We start from the raw sequence: 25,953 nt of genomic DNA, 5'->3' as shown, positions 1-25,953 counted from the left end.
AGATTATCAAAGTCTCTTAAGTTCACCATTATAACAAAGATGTTTCCATTGCAACAAACCTGCCTCTTTCAGGGGAATAACCAGGGCGTCTTTAGTCCACTCCGGGGATCCAGGAGACTCCCAAATCTGCGCATATTCAATATAATATGACAACTTCGTAATCTTCCTCACCTCATACCACAACACTGCCCAATCATATAATATCTTGAATCAATTTTTTTTGAAGAACTTCGAATCCCAAAACTTATACAAAAAACTTCTCTGAACCTCCTGGCCTTCCATTATAACAGATAACACCTGCCCCAGCTCAGAACGATGACATGCAACAAAACTCAGTCTTCCTTTTTTTTTAACAAATATGCCCATGCATAGTACTGTATATCAGGATCTGCCAGACCACCTTTTTCTTTCTTTCTCCTGAGCTTTTTTCATGATATACGAACACCTTTTGATGCCCAAATAAAACTACTAATTTTCCCCTGTAACTTCTTTAAAGCAACCTTGTTAAACATTAATTTCAATGCATTAAAAATAAAAGTTAATTTAGGAACTATCACCATTTTTACCACATTAATCTGACCTATTATAGTTATTGGAAGATTTAGCCATTTCCTCAGTAAAAGGTCCACCTCCTTCATAACCCCAGCAAGGTTTATTTCCGCCATTTTACATAAATCCTGTGTTACCGTAATCCCCAAATATTTGACTTCTTTTTTTACATTTGCTACCTCATCATTTAGTTCCATGCCATAATTCCAGTCTTTGGATTGTTAATCGCATAACCAGAGATCCCCCCCTAAATTCTCCGTTAACACTTGTAGAACTGGATTAGCCTGGCTTTTGTTCGCTGTATAAATCATTAGATCATCTGCATATAAAGAGACCTTCTTAACCAGGTCTCCACACCGGAAAGGCGGTATTCTCTTATCTCTCCTAATTCTACAGGCTAATGGTTCAATATAAAGATCAAATAATAGAGGGGATAATGGGCACCCCTGTCTCGTCCCTTTTTCTATCTTTATTAACGAAGTAAGTGTACTGTTGCGCTTGGGTCCTGATAGATTATCTTCAATATTCTAATAAATTGGCCTCCGATTTTATGATTCACAAACCGTCATCAAGTAACTCCAGTTAACCCTATTGAATGCTTTTGTTGCATCCACCATTACCACCGCCAAAGGCATGTGCAATGACGTAGCTAAATCAATCGACCCTACCAAGCCCTGTGTCAAATCCTGCATATGCCTACCTTTCAGAAACCCTCTCTGGTCTGTGTGTATGAGTTTCACCATCACCATCGCTAATCTATCAGCCAGGAGTTTAGCAAAGATTTTATAGTCACAATTTAACAGTGAAATTGGGCGGTATGAATCACACTTCCTAGGGTCCTTACCGGGCTTTAGAATTAGCGTAGTAATCGTCTCTTTCCAAGAAGGAGGAAGGTTCTCATCTCCCCCCATAATCTTGTCACATAATTGCTTCAGGATTTTTTAAATGCTGCTACCCAGAGCTCGATAAACCTCCATCGGTAACCCATCTGGTCCTGCTGCTTCCCCAATTTACCAGCTGAGATGACCCTTTCTACCTCACTGAGCCGTACCAGTTCATTAACCATCCTTCTCTCCTCTTCATCCAGAGTCGGTAACTCTAATTCCCCAAGCCACTCCTTCAATTTCTCCTCAGACGGCTTCAAATCTTCCTTACATAAATCCTTAAAGAAATTTAAAAAACCCTCTTCCACCTGCTCCACACCTTTACGAATCTTACCCGAGTTCTCATCTCGAATTTCTGTCACCTGATTCCTGACCCTATCTGATTTTTATCTTCCAAGCCAACAATTTACTTCTATTCTCACTATACTCGAAATGCATCACCCTATTAGCTTCACATCTCAATCTAACCCTGCGATACAAAAGAGCTGCCAACTCTAAACTAGCTGTTTGACGTTGCTTAACAAAGTTGTCCAACTCCTCACCCTGCTCCTTACTTAACATTGGGATATTTGAGTCTCCAACCTACTTATTTCTTCATTATATAATTTCCTCCTATATGCAGCAATCCTAATCAGACATCCCCTCAAAAAGGCCTTAAATGTATCCCAAACTATCACCAAGGGAGCTGAACCCAAATTTATTCTAAAAAATTCCACTGAATCTGCCCGCAATTCCGTAACCACCTCATCCTCCAGAAGCAAAGTTCTATCTAGAGTCCACCTATGTTCCCTCCTTTTTGTTGGCAACCTAAGAACTAAACTAACCACCGAGTAATCTGATAAATGGGCCTCAATATGTACAACTGATTCAACCAAGTCCCTCAAACCCATATCCAACAGGAAATAGTCAGTTCTGGAATGATGCCGATACTTCTTATTATAATAAGAATAACCTCTCTCTGACCAACTTTTATCCCTCCAAACATCATATAACCCCCATTGGGACATCATTACCCGAATCTGACCCTGCATTTTCTCGTTTACTTTGGACCTACTACCCGCTGATCTATCTAGTTCGTAATTCAAAACAACATTGAAATCACCTGCCCATAAAACTGGATCTAAACATTGTAAAAGAGAATCTGAGAGTTCCCTTAAGGGACTTACATCATCCCTGTTAGGACCGTGATATCCTACCAAGGTAAAGCGATATTCAAAAGCAGACAGCTTCCTCACCACCCACCTCCCCGAGTTATCTATGGGGCCTTCCAGAAAAGGAATACTGACGTGTTTCTTAATTAGAACAGCCACTCCTTTACTACCACTCAAACAATTTGAGGTGGCTATCTGCTGGACCCACGCACATGTCTTAAAAACTTCAAAACATTCCTCCCTGGAAAGATGAGTCTCTTGTAAAATCAAGACGTCGAACAGGACATCTCACAAATATTGCACCAACATTTTCTGCCTACTCTTTACCCTGAGACCATTTACATTCCAGGACAGGAGTCTCAAGTTCTTCATTGCCATTTTCCGACGTCCAAACCGCCTACCTTCTTCCACCCCTCATCCCTCCCCCACCCTCAAGGTCTACCTACCACATTGAGGATCTTTTTATCCTGTAATCTACTCCCCACCCAGTGCTCACCATCACCACCCCTCCCTCCCTTTCCCCCAAACTACTTACACCAAAAATAATCTTTTTGCCCCCTCCACCCTCCTCCTGCATCCCACCCAATCCCCCTCCTCCCCTGGGAACCCACCTGAACATTGACCTGACTCAAGGTCAGAGGAGGATCACCGCTCCTAAGTTAGGACCTTACCCACAATTCCTCCCTACTGGGAGAACACTCCAATCTTAAGTTAGACCTGCCTCATTCCTGCCCTCTTTCTCAATTTTCATGATCAACTCGTCCACCTCCTTCCAATCCGTAAAATTACACATCTTATTATTTACCATAACTCTTAGAGACGCAGGAAATCTCAACTGAGCTGTAGCCCTCAGTTTTCTCTGAATATCTATTCTTTTTCCCAGCTCCCACTGTTTATTCAAAGTCACAGCCGCAAGGTCTGACCTGATTTCAAAAGGGGATCCGTTTACCATCAACGATTTCTATTTTAGTGCCTGGGCGAGAATATGTTCCTTCAAGGAGTATGTCTGAAAATAAACTAAGAATTTCCTTGGTTTGACCCTGTTGGAAGGCATTTTAGCCAGAATCCGGTGCACCCTCTGAATATCTTTAACAATATCTTCCTCTGATGTTTCCACATTCACCTCTTGCTTTATCAAACGTGCCATAAACCCTTTTAAGTCACCTTCTTCCAGCCCCTCCGGGACCCTAAGAACCCTTAAATTATTCCTCCTCATATTATTTTCCAGGGATTTCATTTTAGCCATCACCCCTGTTTCTCCTTCTTCTAAATATCCTATCTGCTCCTTATTTTCTTCCACCGCCACTCTTAACTCCCCCACTTCCTCCTCCAAAGCGGCAGTATGCCCTGCCAGATCATCAATTTTCTTCCCCAGATCTTCACAGAGACCCCTTATCTCCACCTGATTGGCATTAGATGTCTCAAAGCCATTCTTCAGTTCCATAGATAATGCTTTCAACATATTCGCAATTGATTTCCCATGATCCTCTCCGACGGGTTGGGAAACCTGCACTACATTCACTTCTGTTTTGCCTCTCTATGGAATTCACAGGAAGAGGATGCTGTATCCCACTTCCCCCATCCACCCGGAGGTCTAAGCCTCTACCCTCTGGACTAGCGGTAAACTCTAATTTGTCCATTTTGTCCAACTCTTGCGCATTCCTCCCTCCGGCTGACACCCTGGGAGCGCCTGGCAGTAATCGAAAATAAGACCTAACTGAAGGGGTGACACGAGCTCTCCTGTAACTCAGCCCACCAACGCTCTTCGCATCCAGTTGCCTCCTAACAGAACTATTATCTTGCGCTGCTTTACTTCTCACAAAAGACGATTTCTGAGGCGGGGGGACCAGACTTTCAATTTCAACCTTTTTCTTACTTTTCTTGGCGCTAAGGAGGGAGTACGCTACTTGACCAGCGCAATTTTTAAATGCCACCTTCCCCACTTCTTTCCCGAACCCCACCTGCCCCTTTACCCTGTCCACCATAAGTTCTAATAAAGTTTCTTCAACATTTATAACATTAGCCTGAAAAAAGCCTTCCAGTCTTGGTGCTTTCCTACCAAACTCAAACGTCCCCAAGTCCTCAGCCTGCTGAACAATCCTGAAGCACCTATTCTTCTTACTTCCACCGATATCCACACCTGTGCTGGCTCTGCCTTGATTCCCCCAGAGGGAAACGCGAGCAGCTGCCTCTCTGACCCAGTTGAGTTTCAGAGAGGCACTCAGCAACGAAGCAGCTCCGTGCTCCCAGGAGAGCTGTCTCCCCGCCAGCTCCTTTGTTCTTCGCAGCCCCGCCGAATCGAAAAAACGGGGAGAAAAAAAGAAAACAAATCCCTTCAGACGCGCTTCTGTCACGCTTTCCAAACCCTGCGAACCCCCGGTAAGGGATTATATTAACATCACATTATCTTTCCAGGAGCGGCGTCCTCCACGACCGGCTCCTCAGACGGCCGCCATGTTCCCGGCCACGCCCCCACTCCCTGGTGACGACGCCTGATTTATTTATTGACGATAGGCATACACCACCACAACAAAGATTAAATCTACTTAACATCAATGTAATGGCCTGCCCACCAAATTTATGCAGGCGGGCCAAAGTTTGTCACTGGCAGAGACAACTCTGTCTCCAATGTGGCCAAACTTCTCTGATGGCCCGAAGGAGTAAGGGCCACCAGAGATTTGACATTATGACCACTTACCCAATTTATGTGGGCAGACATATAGCCGTATTTTTCACTGACCATCACCGCCAGGCTAACCCTGGTGGGAAGAGGCAGTAAAAAAAAATTCCCCCTCCCCATGGAATATGACTCCAGTGGAGAGAAGGCCATTGCTTTTTTCATTGTCACTGTCAGGCCAATCACAGCACTCCTCTAGGGGCTGCTCACCAGCCCATTTACCACAATCATACAATAGAAGATCCGCACAGCACCAAGGATGACCCCATCCACCACCCTCCATCTATTGCTCATTCCAGCCTGCAGCAATCAGGGGTTTGCATCCTCTGCGGCTCCCCGGTTACTCCATATTTTTTTAAACTTTCTTGGACACCCCGTGCCTGGTACACCAATTTTTCTGCACTCATGCACCAGTCCAAGTTTGCTTCCCAGGTACGCAAAGTCGGAGTCTTATCGCACCCCCAATGTCTAATCACATCACACGGTGCCACCATCAGGGCTACATTGCAGAACAAGAGCGTGCAGCAGTCCAGTGTTTGTTCCCCCTGGATGCCCAGGGTCACAAATTGCAGAGTAAGTTCCAGCAAAAAGTCCATGACTGCTGATAACCTGCGACCCTCATCCCTCCAAAAGCCCTGGATCTTGGGACAGCCCCAGAGTGTATGCACCAAAGCTTCCCTCTGCTGTCAGCCCCATTGGTAAAGATCATTATCTGATCCTTGTCATGAGTTATGACCGAGTCCTAGTATTATACACTCTATGGAGTCGTTTTAGATGAATCAGTTGGAACCCTGCCCGTATGGCCACTTCTCATGGGTAGCGGCAAGCCACACCCCAGTCCCCATCGTACATATTGCTCTCGCAGTGAATGGTAGTATCTTATCATCCCACCACATGTCGCCCACCTTTGAGATGCCTAGCAGGTCCCATTTGGTTTTTATCTCTCTCTCTTCCTAACCCCTCAAAATATCTGACTCACACCGGAGGGTTTCCAGTGTCATCTTACCCTTCCAGTTTATAGTTCGGTCATCCAAAGCCATGTGTTTATTATTATTGCAGTCAGTGTAATCCCACTTCTCATTTAGGCCCCTAACATAGCTTTCTGGGTCGATTAATCATCTGTCAGCCATTGGGGTCGGTTTGTGCTGTGTAGAGAAGACCCAATCATTTATCACTTGCAGGTGTGTTCCCCAATAGTAAAGGTGTTAATCAAGGAGGGCAATTCTACCCTCCTGGGGCTTCCTAGTCAGGGTCGCCATTGCAATCCTTGGCGTCTCTCCTTCCCCTAATTATCCCCTTGTGACTCCATCTACATAGCGGAAAAACCTGCCTCGGACCGAAAAGGTAATATTTTTCAACACAAAGAGACATTTCGGTGGATAGATCATTTTTTAGAGGGCCTCTCTACCCATTAGGGATAGCTGGAGTTGCCTCCAGCAGCCTGTGTCCACCCTATATGCCTCTTTGTCTTTGATCAAGCCAAATAGGTCTTAGTGCATGGCTTGGAACCCTTCTGTAAAGTAGTACTACACTGAGCTCAGGATTTAAGTGCTGTGGGATCAAAGCCCTGTGTCTTACCTCAGGCAAGCCAAGCTTTATTATCTCTGCTGCAGGTCTTACCTAGGGGTGCAAGCAGCCCCTTCTCAGTGTGGAATGACTGGCTGCACAATGGCTCTCTGTGGCAGGATACCTTACTAGAGACTCTTCAGCTGATGCACATTTCTCTTTTCAGCTATGCTTTCCAGCATGGCTGATCCACAGAGTATGGTTTAGACCCCCAGCCAAGTGTGAACGTTCTCATTTTTTAAAAAGTATTTTATTGGTTTTATACATACAGCAAAACACATGCCACATGCTGCTAAGAACAGCAAATGTTTCAATGTACATTTAGGTTAAAGCACATAGTGGGAGGACCGTCTATGACAGATCAAAACCATGTGTAAACCATCTGTGAACTGTCTGGTGAAAAGATGCAGTTGTGGTCCACAAGTTGCCTCAGTTTGGGGATCTGATCCCACGGTCGGTTACCTCAGGTTCACAAAAATGCTACCACGGTATACCCGCCTGGTCCGGGCTCTTTGTGAAGTTTCTTATGTTATGTGTGATGACAGTAACCGACTTCCCGGGGTGAGTTTCATATAAAAAGCTTAAAAGTGAGACAGAAAAATAAATGACTTCTAATGGCAAGTAGTATTTAATATGTATAGTTTCAATCAGTATAGTAAGGTTTTGTATCTTAATGTAACAAGATGTTGCTACCTTTTTGTATTAGGGAGACTGAAAGTGAACATGGGAAATATTTTTTTGAAGCAAAGGCATTTCTCCAAAGCAATCAAATTCTATCGAATGGCTCTGGATCAGATTCCAAGTGCCCATAAAGAAATGAGGTGAGTGTAGAACTACTTTTACAAAGCATTTTATCATAATAAGTATATGTCTACCACTTCATTACAACAGAACGAAGTGTTAATTCAACAAATACTCTTTTCTTTCTTCAGAATCAAAATAATGCAGAACATTGGGGTGACCTTTGTAAAGACAGGCCAGTACTCCGATGCGATTACTTCATTTGAACATATCATGAGTGAGTCTCCTAATCTGAAGGCTGGCTTCAACCTCATACTCTGCTATTTTGCGGTTGGAGATCGGGATAAAATGAAGAAAGCTTTCCAGAAACTTATTGCTGTTCCATTGGGTATAGATGAGGATGACAAATATATTGCACCGAATGTAAGTTGAAATGAGTTTGTGTTTTACTCATGGTTTACCTACATAGTTCCCTTAATCATGCTCCTTTGCTGATGAGCTATGTCCCCTTTAGAGCCGTGAAGGGGATGGTCACACTTATGATGAAATGATTTGTTTATATATCAAATAAAATCAGCCACAGAGAGTATTATAGTCTAGCACATTTATTAAATGTCTCTTATGTATAAACCAGAACTATTTTTCTAGGCATACTTTCAACGCATACACCCTCAACCAGGGTGGTGTAGTAGAATTAGGCCTAAATATGCCAAGTAAAATACCCTTTTCTCTTTGGCAGCATGTACGGGGAAATAGCATAGAAACGTGTCTTTGCAACCGTTTTTGAGCACAGCATCGTCCTTACCCCAAAATATTGCCAGACAAATTTCCTCGATTTAGCACCAGAAATAAGATACCTTTGCAAAACCTGTTATTACGCTTAATTTGGGTGACTCCTGGAATGGGTTCTGCATGGAAATATGGGCAGTTTCCAACTTTGCGCCCAAGTCCGAAACATCTTTTTAGGAAAGTTATATAGGTTGCCTATTTCATACATTGATTACAAGCACTAACGTTTTTCATGAAGCCATGTTGAATAAAGGGCAAACTCAATTTTTTTGATAAATTATCAAATGCTGAAGAAGTTTGTGCACATCATAATTCCAAGGTATAAATTGTTACCAGTGTGACAAACCAACAATAAATTACCAGTTAGTTTTGATAAGGTGGCCGGAGTCCAATAACCAGTCTGTAGTCATCTGAAATTGTAAAAGTTTTGTTTCTATTCTTAATATTTTGTCTTAGACATTATCTTCTTTAATCACAGTGATTCATGCCACACCAATACTTTCAACACAGATTGGAAACCATCAGGGCAGTGTTCTATCAATGAGCTGTAGTTTCACTTATAATATTTTATTTATAGCAACCAGCTGAAACCTGTTTCTCTTGGATTATTGAAACCTTGGAACTTTCTCAGGGCTAAGCCTACTGACACATCTCCTATGTATGCAGATATAGTTTCAGTTAGGAATATAAAAATATGGCCATGTTAGTGTTACATACCATTCCTGATTTATGTTGTCTAGTCCAGCAAGAGCAAGTATACCTCTTATTTCCATTTTCCTTTATGACACTAACTCTTACACCATTGCACACGCACTGTTATGCAACTCAATTAACATTTGCCTGAACATGCTCAAGGAATAGAAATCCACAATGACTAGCTGATAGTCTGCAACACAGTTAATAATTCTACATTTTATATGCTAAGAGACTGTAATTATGGAACATTTATACCATGTGGGCCGAGAGATTACTGTTCCAGAATTGTGGTTTCTCAGAACATACAGTAGAGGCAGGTGGGCTTGCTTTTCTCCTTCAAGCATTTCATCTTCCATTAATTGTACTCTGACACCACCTACAGTGCTATGAGAGCAATATAATTATGAAGTGTTTTCTATGGGTGATTGTCACTGCAGTCTGCAGCTCCATTGAGGTAATTCTCTATAATCTACATTATCACCTTCACATAAATAAATTAATTACAGATCTATGTATATTGTGTATTTTCACCATGAATCTTAACTTAATTATGTTTGTATATCCTCCACACACATCTAGCAAGTATGTCACAGTGTGTGCGGTGTGCGCAACCCTATATTTGACTTGTCTTTGCCTTTACCAATTCAAAGAATTTATGCACCACAAATCTTAAGCAATATACTTGCTCTTATTTCACAAGCAACATTTCTGAAATTAGATCCAACAAAGAATCGGATCTCAATCATTTTAATATCGCTGGTTGTTTGTGTCCATCACTTTCATTAAAATTAGAAACTTTTTGTTTAAGACCAGTAGTAGAAGATGATCTTCTACATTTGATTCATGCGGCTTTAACTTTGAAATATCCAGCAAAGATATTATAGCTTATGGCCTTTTTCATTTGATCACTAAGCTAATATCTTTATTTCATCCCTCTTTTCTTCAGAATGTCTGTCACCAGCACACCATGTAAATTGGGAAGTTCCGCAGAGGTGAAAACTATCACCTTCATTGTTTAATGCGCATATTGCCCTGCTTGATTTTACACTATAAAACATGAATGACCACTTTTCTATGTATGCATATAGCACAGAGGCATTGAAAAATGTGAATTCCCTCTAACTCCAGCACCAACATGCCTAACATCCTCAGTTTTGTCTGTGTTTGGGTGGCTACACTTTTTTCTCAATTGGATCCTACCAAGATCGATGTAGTGGTTATCAGAAACTGTACAACAGTTGGAAGACCAAATCCTGGCCCTCTAGAATGAGTCCTCCACCTCTCCCAGTAAACACTGTTAAAAATCCTAAGCGTAATTTTAAATGAAAGGCGCTCATTAGAACCCCAAATAGCAGAGGTTTCAAGCATGTGGTTCTGGCACCTGAAGTTGAGAAAAAATGTTTCTACCATTCATTGCAAGAAATTTTCATAAACAAGTAGTAACCACTCTAATTTAACCCACTCTACAGTATGCTAGCTCTTGCTATTTAATGTTTTAGATGACTAGAGCTGATTCAGAATGCAGCTGCACGCTTAATTGCAAAATGAAGCTAGGAAGGATTACATCATCCCTGTTGAATATAGAATTTGTTTCAAGTTCTTAGCCATTCTCTATAACCTTTTTATGATCATGATCCTACCTTTCTAGTTAATAAATGTTGCCACCATTCTCCAACTTGACCTTTACACTCTAGTAGGAAACCTATACTTGTTGTCTCAGAAGTCTGTACCAAAACCTTCTCAGAGGACATTACCTTTTACAGCAGCCAGAAAGAGGAATCTTCTTCCAATTACCCTGTGCTCACAAACCTCCGTTTTCCCTTTCAGAAAGCATTTGAAAACATGACTGTTTAAGTCTGCTTTTATATTTTCTTAATCTTTATGCTAGTTGCAGGTTGTAGTTTTTTAGCGTTATTACTCTGGCACTATGAAGCCATGGTTTCTCTTGCACTTAAGAATTAACATATAATATATTTTATCCCGTTTTAGCGCCACCATTCCCAGAGAGGCTCTCAGGGAGACTATGATCAGTCGTGCTGTCACCTCTCTTGCACAGAAATCTCTGCCTGTTCATTCACTACACTGTTTTTCTTAATTTAGTAAGTAAGGCCTCTCCTTGGATTTCCTAATCCCACCTTTAGGCCTCCCTATTTCATTTTTTATGTTTTTAGCAATTTCCCGCTTCAGAATAAATTGTATTACTGCCTGTATTCACAAGTGTCTACCTCATATTCTTTAGTAGAGGTGAGCTTTGACACCCTATGCCCACTCTCTTCCAGTGAGTACTCGGGCCCAGTAATCGCTGTAGGTGTCTCCGTTATCTCTGTGTTAAACACCTCTCCAGTTCATTAATTCTTCCCAGAAATGTTTACGTTTATTCTTTTCACAGATTTTGTTGTTCTAAAAAAAAAATAGTGCTGATGATGACTTTAAACCTTATGTAAGAATGTCGAAACACTATCAACAGTTTCACAAATATAGCAAAGATAGCCCATACATTAATCAGTGTTATGTAGTATAGTAACATTCCTTTCTGTTGCGTACTTTCTAAGTGGTTTCTTGATTGTTTGCTGTTGTAAATGTGCACGCCATCTCATCTTCCTTTCAGCTCTTCATACTTATTGATTTGTTGACTATTGAAACACCTAGTAATTTACAAGTATGAATAAATATCCAATTAGTCATAGGAGGACTAGTGCTTCTACATTAAGTGCTACTTGGGAAGCTATTCATCCAATTCATATAATTCGATTTCAGAGTATGTTTAAAGTTCAGAGTATGAGTACACTGTTATCTTTACACTGACTTAATGTTATGCATTCACTCATGGTGATGACACCCTCTTTCTTCTAAAACATACTACGCCTGTTTCACCAGGAGATGTATCAAACCTACTTATCAACAGCAAATTTAAGATCATGAAGAAATTTACTTTTTATGCACCACACTTCTCTTCACAGGATGATCCACACACCACCTTAGTGATTGAAGCCATTAAAAATGACCATCTCCGGGAAATGGAACGTGAAAGGTAATTATTTTTACTATTCCGCCTTCTTGCAAAGCTTTCCTAGGCTCAGTACTTTGTGTGTCTGAAACAGATCAATGTTGTACTCTATATTCATTCCTGAAATGTTTACTACATAGTTTAGTAACCTTTCACAACTGTTTCCTGTCCCCTCTAATTACAGGTGCAAATTATTACAATTTAGTTAAAAGCGTGCGTTGTTTTGACGTTTGTATGATGAAAATATTTTTGCCACGCTTTAGTAACAACTCAGACACAGCATGGGTAGAAGCAGTGTGAGCTCCTCTAGTGCAAACAGTAGGGACCTGACAAAAGCAGTTGTGCAAGTTTCCTCGTGTACACAGAATCGGTGCAGTACAAGTAGCAGCACTGGATGCTTCTTCAGACACTAGAAGAGGTACAGCTTGGCAGCAGCAATGCAGGCTTCGGTCACATTTATTAAAGCAGAAGCAGTGCATATTTCCTCACATTAGAGAATAGGTCCAGAAGCACGTCCAAGGGCAGTGCTGTTTTCACTGGTGGGGTGGGGTGTGTGTGTGTGGGAGGTGTATGTATTCGCTCATGAGTGTAGGATTTGTTACTTTTTTTATATAACTTTTTTTGTGATTTTACAGTGAAGTAAATCATTACAAAAACGTGTGCCTTGGGTCAGTACATTTTATCTCCTGGTACCAGTACAGGCAACTGAATTACTTGCTGATTTACACTCAAGTCCCTCACGAGTAGCAGTTTAAACAGATGGTCTGACACTAATCTGGGGCTCCATTGATCTGAATCCAGGAATTCCAGAGTTTCTCATATTTCTTTTGCACCCTTCGTGCCTTGTGTGGTAGCTTCTCTAACGTAGTGCACTAGTTCATTACACTGGTGCACTTGAGGATAGCACCAGGGGCTCGGGCATCGCGCCAGTGGTACACCTGTCCTTCTTTGCAAACACATTGTCCAAAACTACTATAGCTCGAGTAGTGCTCTGCTCCTCTTATGATGTCCATGATGCCCCGGAGGCCTGTTTTTGCGTCTAATTCCAGATCCCTCCCCCCGCGTCCCCCTCCACCCCGCATGCAAATAAGTGCGCATTCTCAAACAGCATGATAAAATTTGCTTGGCATGGAATCACAACAAAGGCACTCAAGGCCGTCCCCACAACCCATCTGCCATAGGCAAGTAGGAGAGTAGTAGACATGTTGAATATATTTAAACGGGATGAGTCAAAAGCGCATAGAGATTGCTATTTGCCTGGGAGCCATTCTCACCTCAGCCTACTCACTGTCCTCATGGGGTCCCAGATCCGGCTCCCACTTGGCCCTGAGTTGCAGCAGGAGATCAGATAAGTGAGTTACAAGGGATCCGTAGAGCCTAGAAATATCTTGCTTTCCCAGGGTGTCCATCGTTAATTTAACTCTGAGGGTTTATTCTCAGGGAGCGCCTTGGGCCTTTCTTTGTAAACGCCCAGCGTTCGTCTCTACTGCAAATATCAGTACAATTGGGAAGAGTGCAGGGGGAATTTGTGGAGTGAATTAATGTTGCTACCCTTTCAAATGCCCACAAGATTGGAGGCACCAAATAAATCACAGTGGGTAAACCTGGAGAGGTTTGCCGTTTCGGGCAAACATGTGCTCTGCTGCAGTGGTGTTGCCGCTGTGACTTTGCCATACCATTTGATGTGTTTTAGCGCTGCATGCCAGCAGATAATGGAGTCGTGTGATGGGAGGCAGAGAGTGTGGTGGGGTAAGGGTGTGGGGGGGCTGCTGTATAATTGAGTGAAAAGACCTTGGGGGATTGATGAGTTCCAGCTCCAGCCTGTTGGCAGGGCCCTTCCTATCGGCATATAGCCAGCCATTTACAGCAACTATCTGGGAAACCCAGTAATACAACTTGACATTTGCCCAGTCTAGTCCTGCCTCACATGGTGGTAAGTGGCACCTCTTGAAGAGGACTCTGGGTGTTTGACCTGCCCAAATGAAAAGGATAAATGTGTGCTTCAAGGTCTGTGGAAAAAGGTGGACAGCAGAAGGTAAGATTAGTATTGTAGGACACCCAAAAAGCAAGGGAATAATAACGCGTCCCAGCTCTCCATGGAGAGCAGCATGGAAGCCCTCACCATGAAATCACTATCCACTTTCGCCAACAGTAGCACTATTTTTAATTCTTAGTAGCGCTGTTGGGAGAGGGCGTTTGCCATATTGATATTCTGAAAACTGTCTCCCGCCACCCAGAGAATCCTTTCCAAGATGTCAACTGCACTTCTCCTCATAACAGGACAAAAGTCGACTTAAACTAGTTCACTTTAAGCCCCATAACATCCTCAGAAATTTTTAGAAGTTCCATGAGGAGTGGAATGGTAATGTGAAGTTGCTGGTTATACAAAAGCTCTGTGCAGAGAGAAATACGGTCTTTGTGCCCCCCTTCTCATCAGAAACGATGTGCCTCGGCGTCCACCCCCTCATTGAGGCATACAAACTCAGAAATGAATCATTGCATTCACATTTGCAAGCCAGTAGAGTATCTTTCCCGCTTTGTCCACCAGATTGTATAGCCTCCCCTGGGAATGAACCCAGCCCATGTGGGCCGTGTCAAGGAGCTTTATGTGGTGTACAAGATATGTACGTCTACACTTAGAGTAACTTTACACTCTTAAATGGTAAACACCCTAAAGTAGTAAAGTTACTCAAAAGTGTAAGAATAATCTTACACATGCAGATTTACTCACTTGCACGTTTACGTTTGTGAATAGGCCCCACGTGTTCACATTGGCATCCAAACCACACAGTACTTCTGATGAGACACTCATAAATAAGCACAATAAACCACAACTGGTCACAATGATATGTGGATTACAAGATGGAGGCCCTTTTGTGTTTAAATATATTTTAAGTGTCACAGTGAGACCACAAATTTCAACTGTAGGAACAGGGACTAAGATAGTGGAATGTTGTCCTTGTTCCCTTTGTATATGCATAAAGTGAGCCATCACAAAAAATCAATGTAAACTACTGAGCACAGGGCTGAAATCTATCAACAGACATGCTTCCTTTCACCAGTTTTCTGTGTGCCATTACATCTGGCCTGTCTGTCTCTCTACATAGTTTTCTCAGTTATCACCTATCATTCATTTAATCACTCACCCTCCACACTCTCCCTGATCCCTACATTATCTCTGTCCCTTTATACTTTTAGTTTCTCTTTGCCTCTTGCACATATACCCCTGCAAATCCACCCCTTTCAAGGTTTGTGAATTGCATTTTGAACTAGTATTGTAGTACTACTAACCATATTACAAAGTTCAGTTTGTGAATAGGTCCCTGTGTGCCTTTCAGGGAGCCACATTGGCAGTAGTGCTGACAGTTCTGAAGGATGCATGGGGTATTGTGCTTCAGTTTGGAGGCCACATATGGTATTCATTTTGATAGATTATTTTGTACTTCTTGTGAACATTTGAAATGTTGTGTCAATTTCAGATAGCTACATCTGGAGTATTATACTGAGTTCTGAAAGCCATATCTGGAGGATAGTTCCTACTTCTAACATGCACATCTAGAGTACTCTGTCTGTGAATGGGTGCCTTATCTGGAGTGTTGTGTGGAGTTCTAGAGGGCACATTTGAAAACTGTGTGACGGACACATTAAGAATTCCACACTCAGTTCTGGAGGTCACCGTACGTATGTCAGGAGTACCGTACGTATGTCTGTAGTCCACATCTGGAGTGTTGTGCTCAGTTCCGTATCTTTTGTCTGCAGTCCAAATCTGGAGTACTATGTGAAGTTCTTGAGGGCTTTTACAGAATATGTTATGTAGTTCTTAAGACCACACTTGGATGGCTTCGAGCACCTGAAGTATTGTGCCCAGTTTTGAAACCCAGAGCTCTAGAACAATGACATTACATAGCCCTACACATGCGCAAATATGTGCGGTGAGGCACAGACAGCCATTTTATACGTTTTTGCTGTACTTTTTTAACATAGTTGACGGTTGTGTGCAACAGTAAATTAAAAGTAAGTGTATAGGAGCGCATAAATCACAATCAGTCCAATTATACAGTAATTTGCAGCTGCCAAGCCATTAAAATGTAAAAAAAAAAAAAGAAATAAAGTAAGTAAATAGTGTAGGAAAGTACCCTCTTTCTGGCATGGATACCCCCACTTTTTGCCTGCTGTCAGTATGTTATGACTGCATTCACTGGGATCCTGCTAACCAGGACCCCAATGACTATGCTCTCTCCCTCTATTTTTGGTTACTTAGGACTTAGCACACCCCACAATTGGCATACTGGTCCCGCCATATAAGTCCCTAGTATATGGTACTCGGGTACCCATGGCATGCAAAATGTGTCTGCAGGCCTACCATTGCAGCACCCTTTCACTACATGTCACTGCACCAGGTCACCGTAAGTCACCCCAATGGCAGGCTCTCCTAGCCCAGAGGGAAGGGTGTAGGTACCTGTGTGTGAGGGCACCCGATGCATGAGTAGAGGTGACCCTATGAACTCCAGCTCCATTACACTGGACGGGGAAGCCATTTTACTTGTGCACTGGACACAGGTTACCACCCATGTCCAGCTACATAATGGTAACTCCGAACCTGGGCATGTCTGGGGGCATGTCTGGTATCAAACATGTCGGAATCAGACCCCAATACTGTTGCCAGTATTGGTTGTATGATTCCATACCCTCTGGGGCCTCCTTAGAGGACCTCCAGCATTGCTCCTAATAGTCTTCTGTGGGTTTGCGGGCAGCCTCCACTGCTGCCACCCCTCGGACAGGTTTCTGCCCTCCTGCTGCTTGACCAACTCAGGAAGGGGAAGGTAGAACAAAGGATTTCCTGTGGGAGAAGGAGGCAACACCCTCTCCTTTAGAAATATGTGTTATATGGCTTGGGAGGGGTAGCCTCTCCAAGCCACTGGTATGCTTTGAAGGGCACATTTGGTGCCCTCCTTGCATAAACCGGTTTGCACCAGTCCAGGGAACCTTGGTCCCTGCTCTGGCATAAAACTGGACAGTGGAAAGGGGAATGACCACTTCCCTGTCCATCACTACCCCAGGGGTGGAGCCCTGAGCTCCTCCAGGTGGCCACTTGGTTCTGCCATCTTGAATCCAAGGTGAGCAGAGTCCCCTGGGAGCATCTGAGTGGCCAGGTCACGCAGGTGACGTCACAGCCCCCTCCTGATAGGTGGTAACCCTGCTAGGTGACCAATCCCCCTCCCTGGGCTATTTAGGGTCTCTCTCTCGATTGGGTCCTCAGATTCGACATGCAAGATTCCAGCAGGTCCCCTCCGCACTGTTTACTTCATCTTCTGGGTACCGGGACTGCAACTGGGTCCTCCAGGAACCGATAATCTGCAACTCCAGTGACAACTCTGCTCTGCAACATTGTTTCCACAGCTCCTTCCAGCAACTGCAACATTTCCCTGGCTGTGCATCCTCTGACGGCTACGAGTCTTCAGTCCTGTCTACCAGCTGTCCAACTTGGTAGACTGAAAGCCCTTGCCTTTCCTTGCAGGGCAGTACCCCTGTGCACCGCAACTCTTGCAGCTACCAAGGCTTGTTTGTTCTTCCTCCCAAGGGATCTTCAGGCTCCACGTAGCCCTGGCCTCCAGCACTCTTCCCTGCAATGCACAGTCTCCTGCCTGCTGCTCCAACGGTATGGTACTCCTCTTCAGGTGTGCAGAGTGGGCCTCACTGTGGCTCCTGTGCCTGCTGCATGTGGGTCACCTGTGGGGACTGCCTCCTCCTCTTGTGACTCTCCCGGCTGCTGAGGGTCACCTCAGACTCTCCTTCCTTGGTCGATTCCCCTGGGCCTTGCTGGTCCTCTTCAGTCTTTCAAAACCTTCTTTTCCTTGCTTTTGGCAAAGCTTGTTGGTAGTTTGCCAGCACCACTGATTGACTGCATTACAACTGCCGACATGGGGCTTCACTTGCATCACTTCTGGAACTCATCTTGTGCTCCTGTGCTGCACTGCTGACTTTCTTCATCCACCGTCGACCTGGTCCTGCATCCAGAGAAGGGTGGGTAGTGGCTCCTGCCACAGCCGGACAATCCAACTCAAACCTCACTTGGTTCCCTTCTTTCACAGGTCCTTTTCTGTCAGGATCCACCTTTGATTTCTTCCAGTCTTGTCTGGGTCTTGCACAGTCCTTTTCCAAAGTTTTCCAGTGGGTTTGGGGAAAAAACAGGTACTTACCTCTTCTCGCCTGGTTTCTGGGGGGTACCCTGGTACTTACCTGTTGGGGTTTCTAGTTCCTCCAGCTCCCCTCTACTGATTCCACTTCCTTGGGTGGGGGACTGCCTGTCCCATTCCACTTACTCAGTATATGGTTTGGTCTCCCCTAGAACCTTCACTATTTGCTATTGTTTTCACTATTTGCAATTGCTTTCTATGCTAATCACTGACTTATAATGTGTACATAATAGTACATTTACTCACCTCCTATTGGAGTATTGCCTATTCAGTATTTTGGTATTTGTGTTACTGTAATAAAGTCCCTTTATTTTTGTAACACTGTGTGGTTCTTTCATGTGTCTAAGTGTTGTGTGACTGGCATTGCATAAGCTTTGTATGTCTCCTAGATAAGTCTTGGATGCTCATCCACAGCTACCTCTAGAGAGCCCTGGTTTCCTAGACTCTGTCTACACCTCACTAATAAGGGCTACTTGAACCTAGTATAAGGTGATAACACCAGAGGTGCTCACCACACACCAGGCCAGCTTCCTACAAATAGAACACATGGCAATAGGAGCACCAAACCCCAACATATTAGCAGTGCTTGGGTGATTTATGAGGCATTCTGACTTTCTGTGTGTTGAGGTGTTGGAGGAGGGGGAAAGATGTTCAAACATGCAAATTACTGTGGGCCTATACCAACACAGATTTGAGACCATAGGCAGATGCCAGAAGACATGGAAACAACAGACAAGTGGCTGAAAGGGACTGTGGCGGTGGTGCGCTCCCAGGTGTGAGTGCCTGTCACATAAAGTGCAGCTCCTCCAGCAGTAGTACTGATGAAGAAAGAACACACTCCTGGAATTCTGCTGTGCCACACTAATGAATCAAATATATATATATATATATATATATATATATATATATATATATATATATTAAAAAAAAGGTTACAGGAACGTTATAGTTAAGGTCACATTTTAAACGTACGAGGGCGCGAGTTATAGTTACCTTAAGGACCGAGTTATAGTTACTTGAGATAACTCCAACTATAACAGGTGAACTTCTATGGTTTTGTAAATTTAAAATGTGAGCTTAACTATATTGTCCCTGTAACCTTTGTTTTTTTTAAAGTGAATTTCTATTTTTTTTAATCTATTTCATATCTATAAGGTCCCTATAACCTTTGTTTTTTTTTTAGTGAATTTTTACAGTTTGTTTAACGTAAAGTAATTTTCATTACAATGTTAATTCAACAAACACGGCGCACAACCTTTGGCCAATGCACTGCGGTGGTTGGCTGCAGAGCCGGGCCTGCAGGCAGGCCCTGCACTCTACCCCTATAAAAACACAACCCCACACTGTGCACGGCCTTTTGCCATGCGCAGCTGGGGTTTGCCGCAAAGCCTGGCCTATGGCGGGGCTCTGCCTCCAACCCCTATAACCACCCAAGCCTGCGCTGCGCATGGCCTTTGACCTTGCACAACTAGTTTTGGCCGCAGGGCCTGACAGAAGTGGTAGCCTGTATCCTGGATTTAAGTGGCAGACTCTGAGGCTGTTGGGCCTCATGGCCTTCTGCATCATGTTAGTCAAATACACCTTCAAATATGCCAGCTGGCATGTGAGGGCTTTGCAGTGGGACCTGAAGTTCCAATGGGCGCAGCAGCAGGGGAATCTCACCAACAAAGTTCAGATCTCGGAGGGAACTGCAAAAGATCTGCAGTGGTGGTTAGTGAACTGCAATTGGGTCAGAGGCAGACTCCTCTCCCTTCCCCAACCAGATTTCAGAGTAGTGACAGATGCGTCACTTCTGGGATGGGGCAGCCATCTTGGAGAGGGGGAGATCAAAGTCCTCTGGTCTCCAGCGGAATCCGGACTCCATATCAACTTACTGGAGCTCCGAGTGATCCGATTAGCATTGAAAGCATTTCTTCCTGTTGTAAAAGGGAAGATGGTGCATGTATTCATGGACAACACCACCGCAATATGGTACTGCAACAAACAGGGCAGTGTGAGGTCGTGGACCCTTTGTCAAGAGTCCCTGTGTGTCTGGACATGGCTGCAACAGCTGGGTATAACCCTGGTGGTTCAACACCTAGCAGGTTCTCTGAAGGCCAGTGCAGACAAACTCAGCCTTCGATGCCTAGCGAATCATGAGTGGTGTCTCCACCCGGAGGTGGCACAAGAACTCTTTCAGCAGTGGGGATAGCCTGTTCGCCTCCGCAGAGAACGCGCAATGTCAGCAATATTGCGTGTTGGAGTTTCCAAGGTGACACTCTCTCGGCAATGCTTTTCGTCACAAGTGGAGTTCGGGCCTCCTAAATGCCTTTCGGCCCATACCACTTCAGCCGAGGGTTCTTGAGAAGATCAAGAACGACGGGGTTCAAGTAATCCTGTTGGCTCTGGACTGGGCACTGAGAGTCTGGTATCCAGAGCTTCTGAAAATGAGCAGGCTGCCCCTTCGGGAAAATCTTCTGTCGCAGCAGCAGAGGAAGGTTCTCCATCTGAACCTGTCAACTCTGCACCTTCATGCGTGGAGATTGAGCGGCGGCAGTTGGCAGCCTTCAACCTTCCTCCCGAAGTCTGTAAAGTTATTCTAGCAGCCAGGTGTCCCTCCACTAAGACAGTATACGTCTGCCATTGGAAACGATTTGTAAATTATTGTACAAAAAGATCTGTTGATCCTTTTTCTGCTTCTCTCTCTGACAATCTTCTCTTTATCTTATCCCTTGCCCAGCAGGGTTGTGCCTTGGGCACTGTCAAAGGCTATGTTTCTGCCTTATCGGCATTCCTTCGGCTGCCTGATCAGGCTTCATTATTCAAATCACCTATTGTACATAGATGTTTCAAAGGGCTTGAACATATGCCCCCCCCTACGCCAATTGTTATGCCTCAGTGGAACTTAAATCTAGTTCTCACATTTCTCATGTGTGCTCCCTTTGAGCCGTTACATAGCTGTCCACTCCGGCTGCTCACCATCAAGACAGCCTTCTTAGTGGGTATGACATCTGCTAGAAGGGTGAGTGAGATGCATGCTCTCTCCTCTAAGCCGCCGTGTCTCAAACAAGGTTGTACTCAAAACTCATGCCTCTTTCCTCCCCAAAATGGCGACCCAATTTCACGTGGGTCAAAACATCACCCTGACACCTTTTTGGCTCCACCGGCTGGACTCAAAAAGAGAGCCGTTGTTCTACATTGACCGCACAAAAGAGTTCCGGGTGGATAACAAACTCTTTGTTGGGTACATGGGAGCAAAGAAGGGTCGGGCAGTGCAGAAACTAATCATTTCACGCTGAGTCATTCACTGCATTAAGATCTGCTACGCACTGGCTGAGAAGCAGCTTCCTGAGGGCTCATTCCACCAGGGGCAAGGCTGCTACCACTGCTCTAGCACGTGGTGTTCCAGTCCTGAATATCTGTCAGGCAGCAACGTGGGCATCATTGCACACATTTGCAAGACATTACTGCCTGGACAATCAGGTCTGTAGAGACGTACATTTTTCCCGTTCGGTCCTACAAGACTTTCTAGTATAAGGAGATCTGTCCGCAGCACACTGCCAGGAGGTTATCTCTTGGGTATCTATTCTAATGTAAGGAATCTGCAGCTAGAAGTCTCTATCAGTTGAATAAGTTACTTGCCTTCAATAACGCATTATCTGGTGGAGACTCTATCTAGCTGCAGATTCCTTACACCTACCCATGCCTCACCGCTCTGCGACACGTCTGATAGGGTCAGGGATTTTCCCTTTCAGGGCCCTAGTTTTTGAACAAACTGTTAGTTCTTTCCATGGATCTGCACTTCTGGCATCAAAGTTACTGGAAAAGGAACTGACGTACGAATGCCTGGGTGGTGCCTTTATAGCCAACCGTGAATTCTCAGACGGTTACGACGACGTCGCCACACGGATCCAAACAACACCACCCGACGGTGCGTCCAAGGGTATTGCTCAGCAAAACTTCCGGATTCCAAGCTAATGCCAGGAAGTTCTAAGGTAAGGAATCTGCTGCTAGAAAGTCTCTACCACATAATGCGTTACCAAAGCTAAGTAAGTTGTTCTTCAAGTAACTATAACTCGTGCCCTAAGGTAACCACAACTTGCGCCCTTGCCATGCACTGCTAAGTACCCGACATTACAGTACGCATGACAACTTAAATAACGCTATTAAAAATATAAATGAATCATTACCAGTCAAATTAATGAAGAAAAAAACTGTGCATGGAGGAGGTGCAAGTTATAGTTACCTTAGGGCGCGAGTCATAGTTACTTGAAATAACTCTAACTGATGAATTTCAATGGTTTTGTATGAGTAAATTCAGAACTTAACTATAAAATCCCTGTAAACCTTTGGCTTTTTCAGTGAATATATATAAATGGAGAAAAAAAAGAAACGTTAAAGTAACGTTACAGTTAGGCCTAATAAATAAAAAAAAAAAATTGTTGACAAAAAGCTTAGAATTTCACTGAAAAAACAAAGGTTGAAGTAATGTTATAGTTAGGTAAACATCAACGTTCTGGGAAGAAAAAAAAAAGAACGTCACCAGTCATAGTTAGCAGACTTAACCAAAACTTGTGCCCCCGCACTTCTTAGGAGCTCACATATTACATCACTCATGACATGTTCTATGACATAATTCTTTACATCAATGATGACATCATACAAACTTGTTTTGCAAGCATTGTGACATTAACAGGTATGGCTTTACAGCTATGAAAGTAACTGCAAAATACCTCAGCATAATAGGAAGCAGCATTAATGCCACCCCAGCTACAACTCCCTAGGTGTAGCAAGCATGTGTTATGTGCAACACTGACCCTATACCATATACTTCACAGTTAGCCTAGTTCACATTAACAATCAACCACAGATATATGGTAAACCCTCATTGCGAATGGTGTTCAATATGTATAGAACTGTTCAGAGAAAGGCGAGTTCCTCAAAATACTCAATGTCTGTTCCAAAATTAATGTCCTACTACAGAAGGCTTTTATCTGACTCAAATCTGCGATAATCACCAACCTACATCAAGAAATTAAGTTGATATGAGTAGAGAAGTGGGTACTGTAAACAGTCTTCACTCTATGGAGAGGGTTCCCTATGTACCAAACTGTTTACAGACAATGAAACTCTCATGAGAAATACATAGTATAAAAAGGTATCTATTAAGTACAGTGTACACTCTATGCAACACTTGACAAAAAATACATTATCCACTTAAAATAACTGAGGTCTGAAGGTGATAGACCATTCTTCCTGCAGCTTTCACACTCTGGTGAAAACTTTACAGATAGCTCATCTTCTGAAGCAAAAGAAGCAAATGTACAAAGGTTAATATCTGATGCATGCAGTCTTCTATGTTACGTAGAAATTGTCATGCTGAGACGGTCTAGTAACTCAAGGCTGATTACAATACTTAGTATGTAGTACGGATAATCTTTGCCCTGTTGCAAACTTTTTTTCTGCAGAAGCCAGAAATCTTACATGCTGAATACAGGTCATCAGTGGTCACCTGCATACATGGTTACTCTTCAGTGTAAAGATTTATAACGGGTTTGTAGGAAGCTGGCTCTGTATATACTATATCAAAGTGAGATATAGGGGGTCATTCTGACCCTGGCGGTAGACTACCGCCAGGCCAACGACCGCGGATGCACCGCCAACAGGCTGGCGGTGCATCCATGGGCATTCTGACCGCGGCGGTACCGCCGCGGTCAGAAACGGGAAACCGGCGGTGTCCCGCCGGTTTCCCGCTGCCCTGGGGAATCCTCCATGGCGGCGCTGCAGGCAGCGCCGCCATGGGGATTCCGACCCCCGTACCGCCAGCCTGGCTCTGGCGGTTCTGACCGCCAGAACATGGATGGCGGTAACGGGTGTCGCGGGGCCCCTGGGGGCCCCTGCAGTGCCCATGCCACTGGCATGGGCACTGCAGGGGCCCCCTAACAGGGCTTCACCAAGATTTTCAGTGTCTGCCAAGCAGACACTGAAAATCGCGACGGGTGCATCTGCACCCGTCGCACCCCTTCTACTCCGCCGGCTCCATTCGGAGCCGGCATCCTCATGGAAGGGGGTTTCCCGCTGGGCTGGCGGGCGGCCTTCTGGCGGTCACCCGCCAGCCCAGCGGGAAAATCAGAATTACCGCGGCGGTCTTTTGACCGCGCAGCGGTATTCTGACGGCGGTACTTCCGCCCGCCAAAGTCCGAATGGCCCCCATAGTGTGCACAGAGTCCAGGGTTTCGCCAGAAGCTTAACAGAAGCTAAAGTAGATAATACTAATGCTGTCTTTTGTGGTAGTGTGGTCGAGCAGTTAGGCTTATCAGAGGGTAGTGCAAAGCATTTGTAGTAGACACACTGAAAATAGAAGAAGCACATACTCAATGACTTAACTCCAGACCAATGGTTTTTATATTTCAAAAATATGTTTTCTTTGTTTATTTTCAAAACAACAAGATTCAAGCTGCAGGTAAGTACCTTAAAAGGTTTGTATTTCACATAGATATCAACAGTACTTCACTTGAAATATGTAAGTAGTACAGGTTTTGAATTATTGGCAAAAAGCTATTTTAAAAATGGACACTGTACAATTTTTAAACAGTTCCGGGGGGGGGAGAAAAGTTCTGTTTGCACGTAAGTACAACACTTGCAGTCTCAGTCTCCGGGTTTTAGAAAGTCCACCATCAGCAACACGGGGCAGGTCGGGTGCAGAGGTCAAAGTTGACCAAAATTATCGTGGGCTCCTATAGAGGCAGGGGGTACTCGGAATCCGGTCAGCCAGCAGGTAAGTACCTGCGACTCATAAGCAGACCAGGGGGGATTAGAAGAGCACTGAAGGGGCCACAAGAAGGCACCAAACACACACCCTCAGCGGCACAGGGGTGGCCGGGTGCGGGGTGCAAACAGGACGTTGGGTTTCCAATGCCGGTGTGTAAGGAGACACCGGGGGTCACTCAGAGGCTGCAGGCCAGGTCCAGTGGTGGGGGGTGTCGGGCACAGTACTGGTCAGACAGGGAGGAGGGCCGCCTGCTGAACGATGAGGCACCGGGGGTCAGTTTCTCCAAGGCCTGGGAGCTGCGAGTACTGTGTGTTCTTTAGGCGTTGGATATCTTTGTCCGGAGCTCGCGGTCAGGGGGATCCTCGGGATTCCCTCTGCAGGCGCGTTGTGGAGGGGTCAACCCAGGGTGGGCAGTTGCTCGCAGTTGCCTGGGGACCCTCTCTTGCTGGGTGGACCACCTGGACATGGGCCGTGGGCGTCTGGTGCACAGGTGTCAGGACTCACACATCCGGGGTGAGGTAGAAGTCCTCAGTTGTAAGTTTCTTCAGACAGAGCCACTGTCCTCGGACGTTCTTGGTCATTTTGGGTGCAGGGCAGTCCTCTGGAGTTGGCAGAGGTAGCTGGGCCCGCTGGACGCACCGCTGGTCTTTTTGCAGGTTCTTTGCAGCAGGAGACAGGCCGGTAGGGCTGGGGCCAAAGCAGTTGTCGTCTTCCTTCTTCTCTGCTGGGAGTTTCAGCTTAGCAGTCCTCCTTCTTCTTGTAGGTCACCAGGAATCTGGTGAGCTGGGTTCAGGAAGGCCCCTAAATCCTAGATTTAGGGGCGTGTTAGGGGTCAGAGGGCAGTAGCTAATGGCTACTGTCCCTGAAGGTGGCTACACCCTCCTCGTGCGCACTCCATTCCTATACCTATTGGTCCCTGTCCTTCAAACCAAGATGGAGGATTCT

The 25,953-nt window shown here is 44.5% G+C and overlaps 1 protein-coding gene across 3 annotated transcripts in view; it reads left to right on the top strand.

Moving 5' to 3' along the window:
* Positions 1-25,953, top strand: part of IFT88 (intraflagellar transport 88) — a 497,265-nt gene that overhangs the window by 106,686 nt on the left and 364,626 nt on the right. For all 3 annotated transcript variants that reach the window (XM_069202281.1, XM_069202279.1, XM_069202280.1), the window contains exons 11-13: positions 7,534-7,648; positions 7,760-7,991; positions 12,014-12,084. In XM_069202281.1, coding sequence (XP_069058382.1) covers positions 7,534-7,648; positions 7,760-7,991; positions 12,014-12,084 — 418 coding nt within the window. The remainder of the gene's footprint in view (positions 1-7,533; positions 7,649-7,759; positions 7,992-12,013; positions 12,085-25,953) is intronic.

The sequence above is a fragment of the Pleurodeles waltl genome, chromosome 8 (assembly GCF_031143425.1).
Source record: "Pleurodeles waltl isolate 20211129_DDA chromosome 8, aPleWal1.hap1.20221129, whole genome shotgun sequence".
Lineage (NCBI taxonomy): Eukaryota > Metazoa > Chordata > Amphibia > Caudata > Salamandridae > Pleurodeles > Pleurodeles waltl.
The sequence above is the reverse complement of the archived record's forward strand: the minus strand, read 5'-3'. Positions and strand labels throughout refer to the sequence as shown.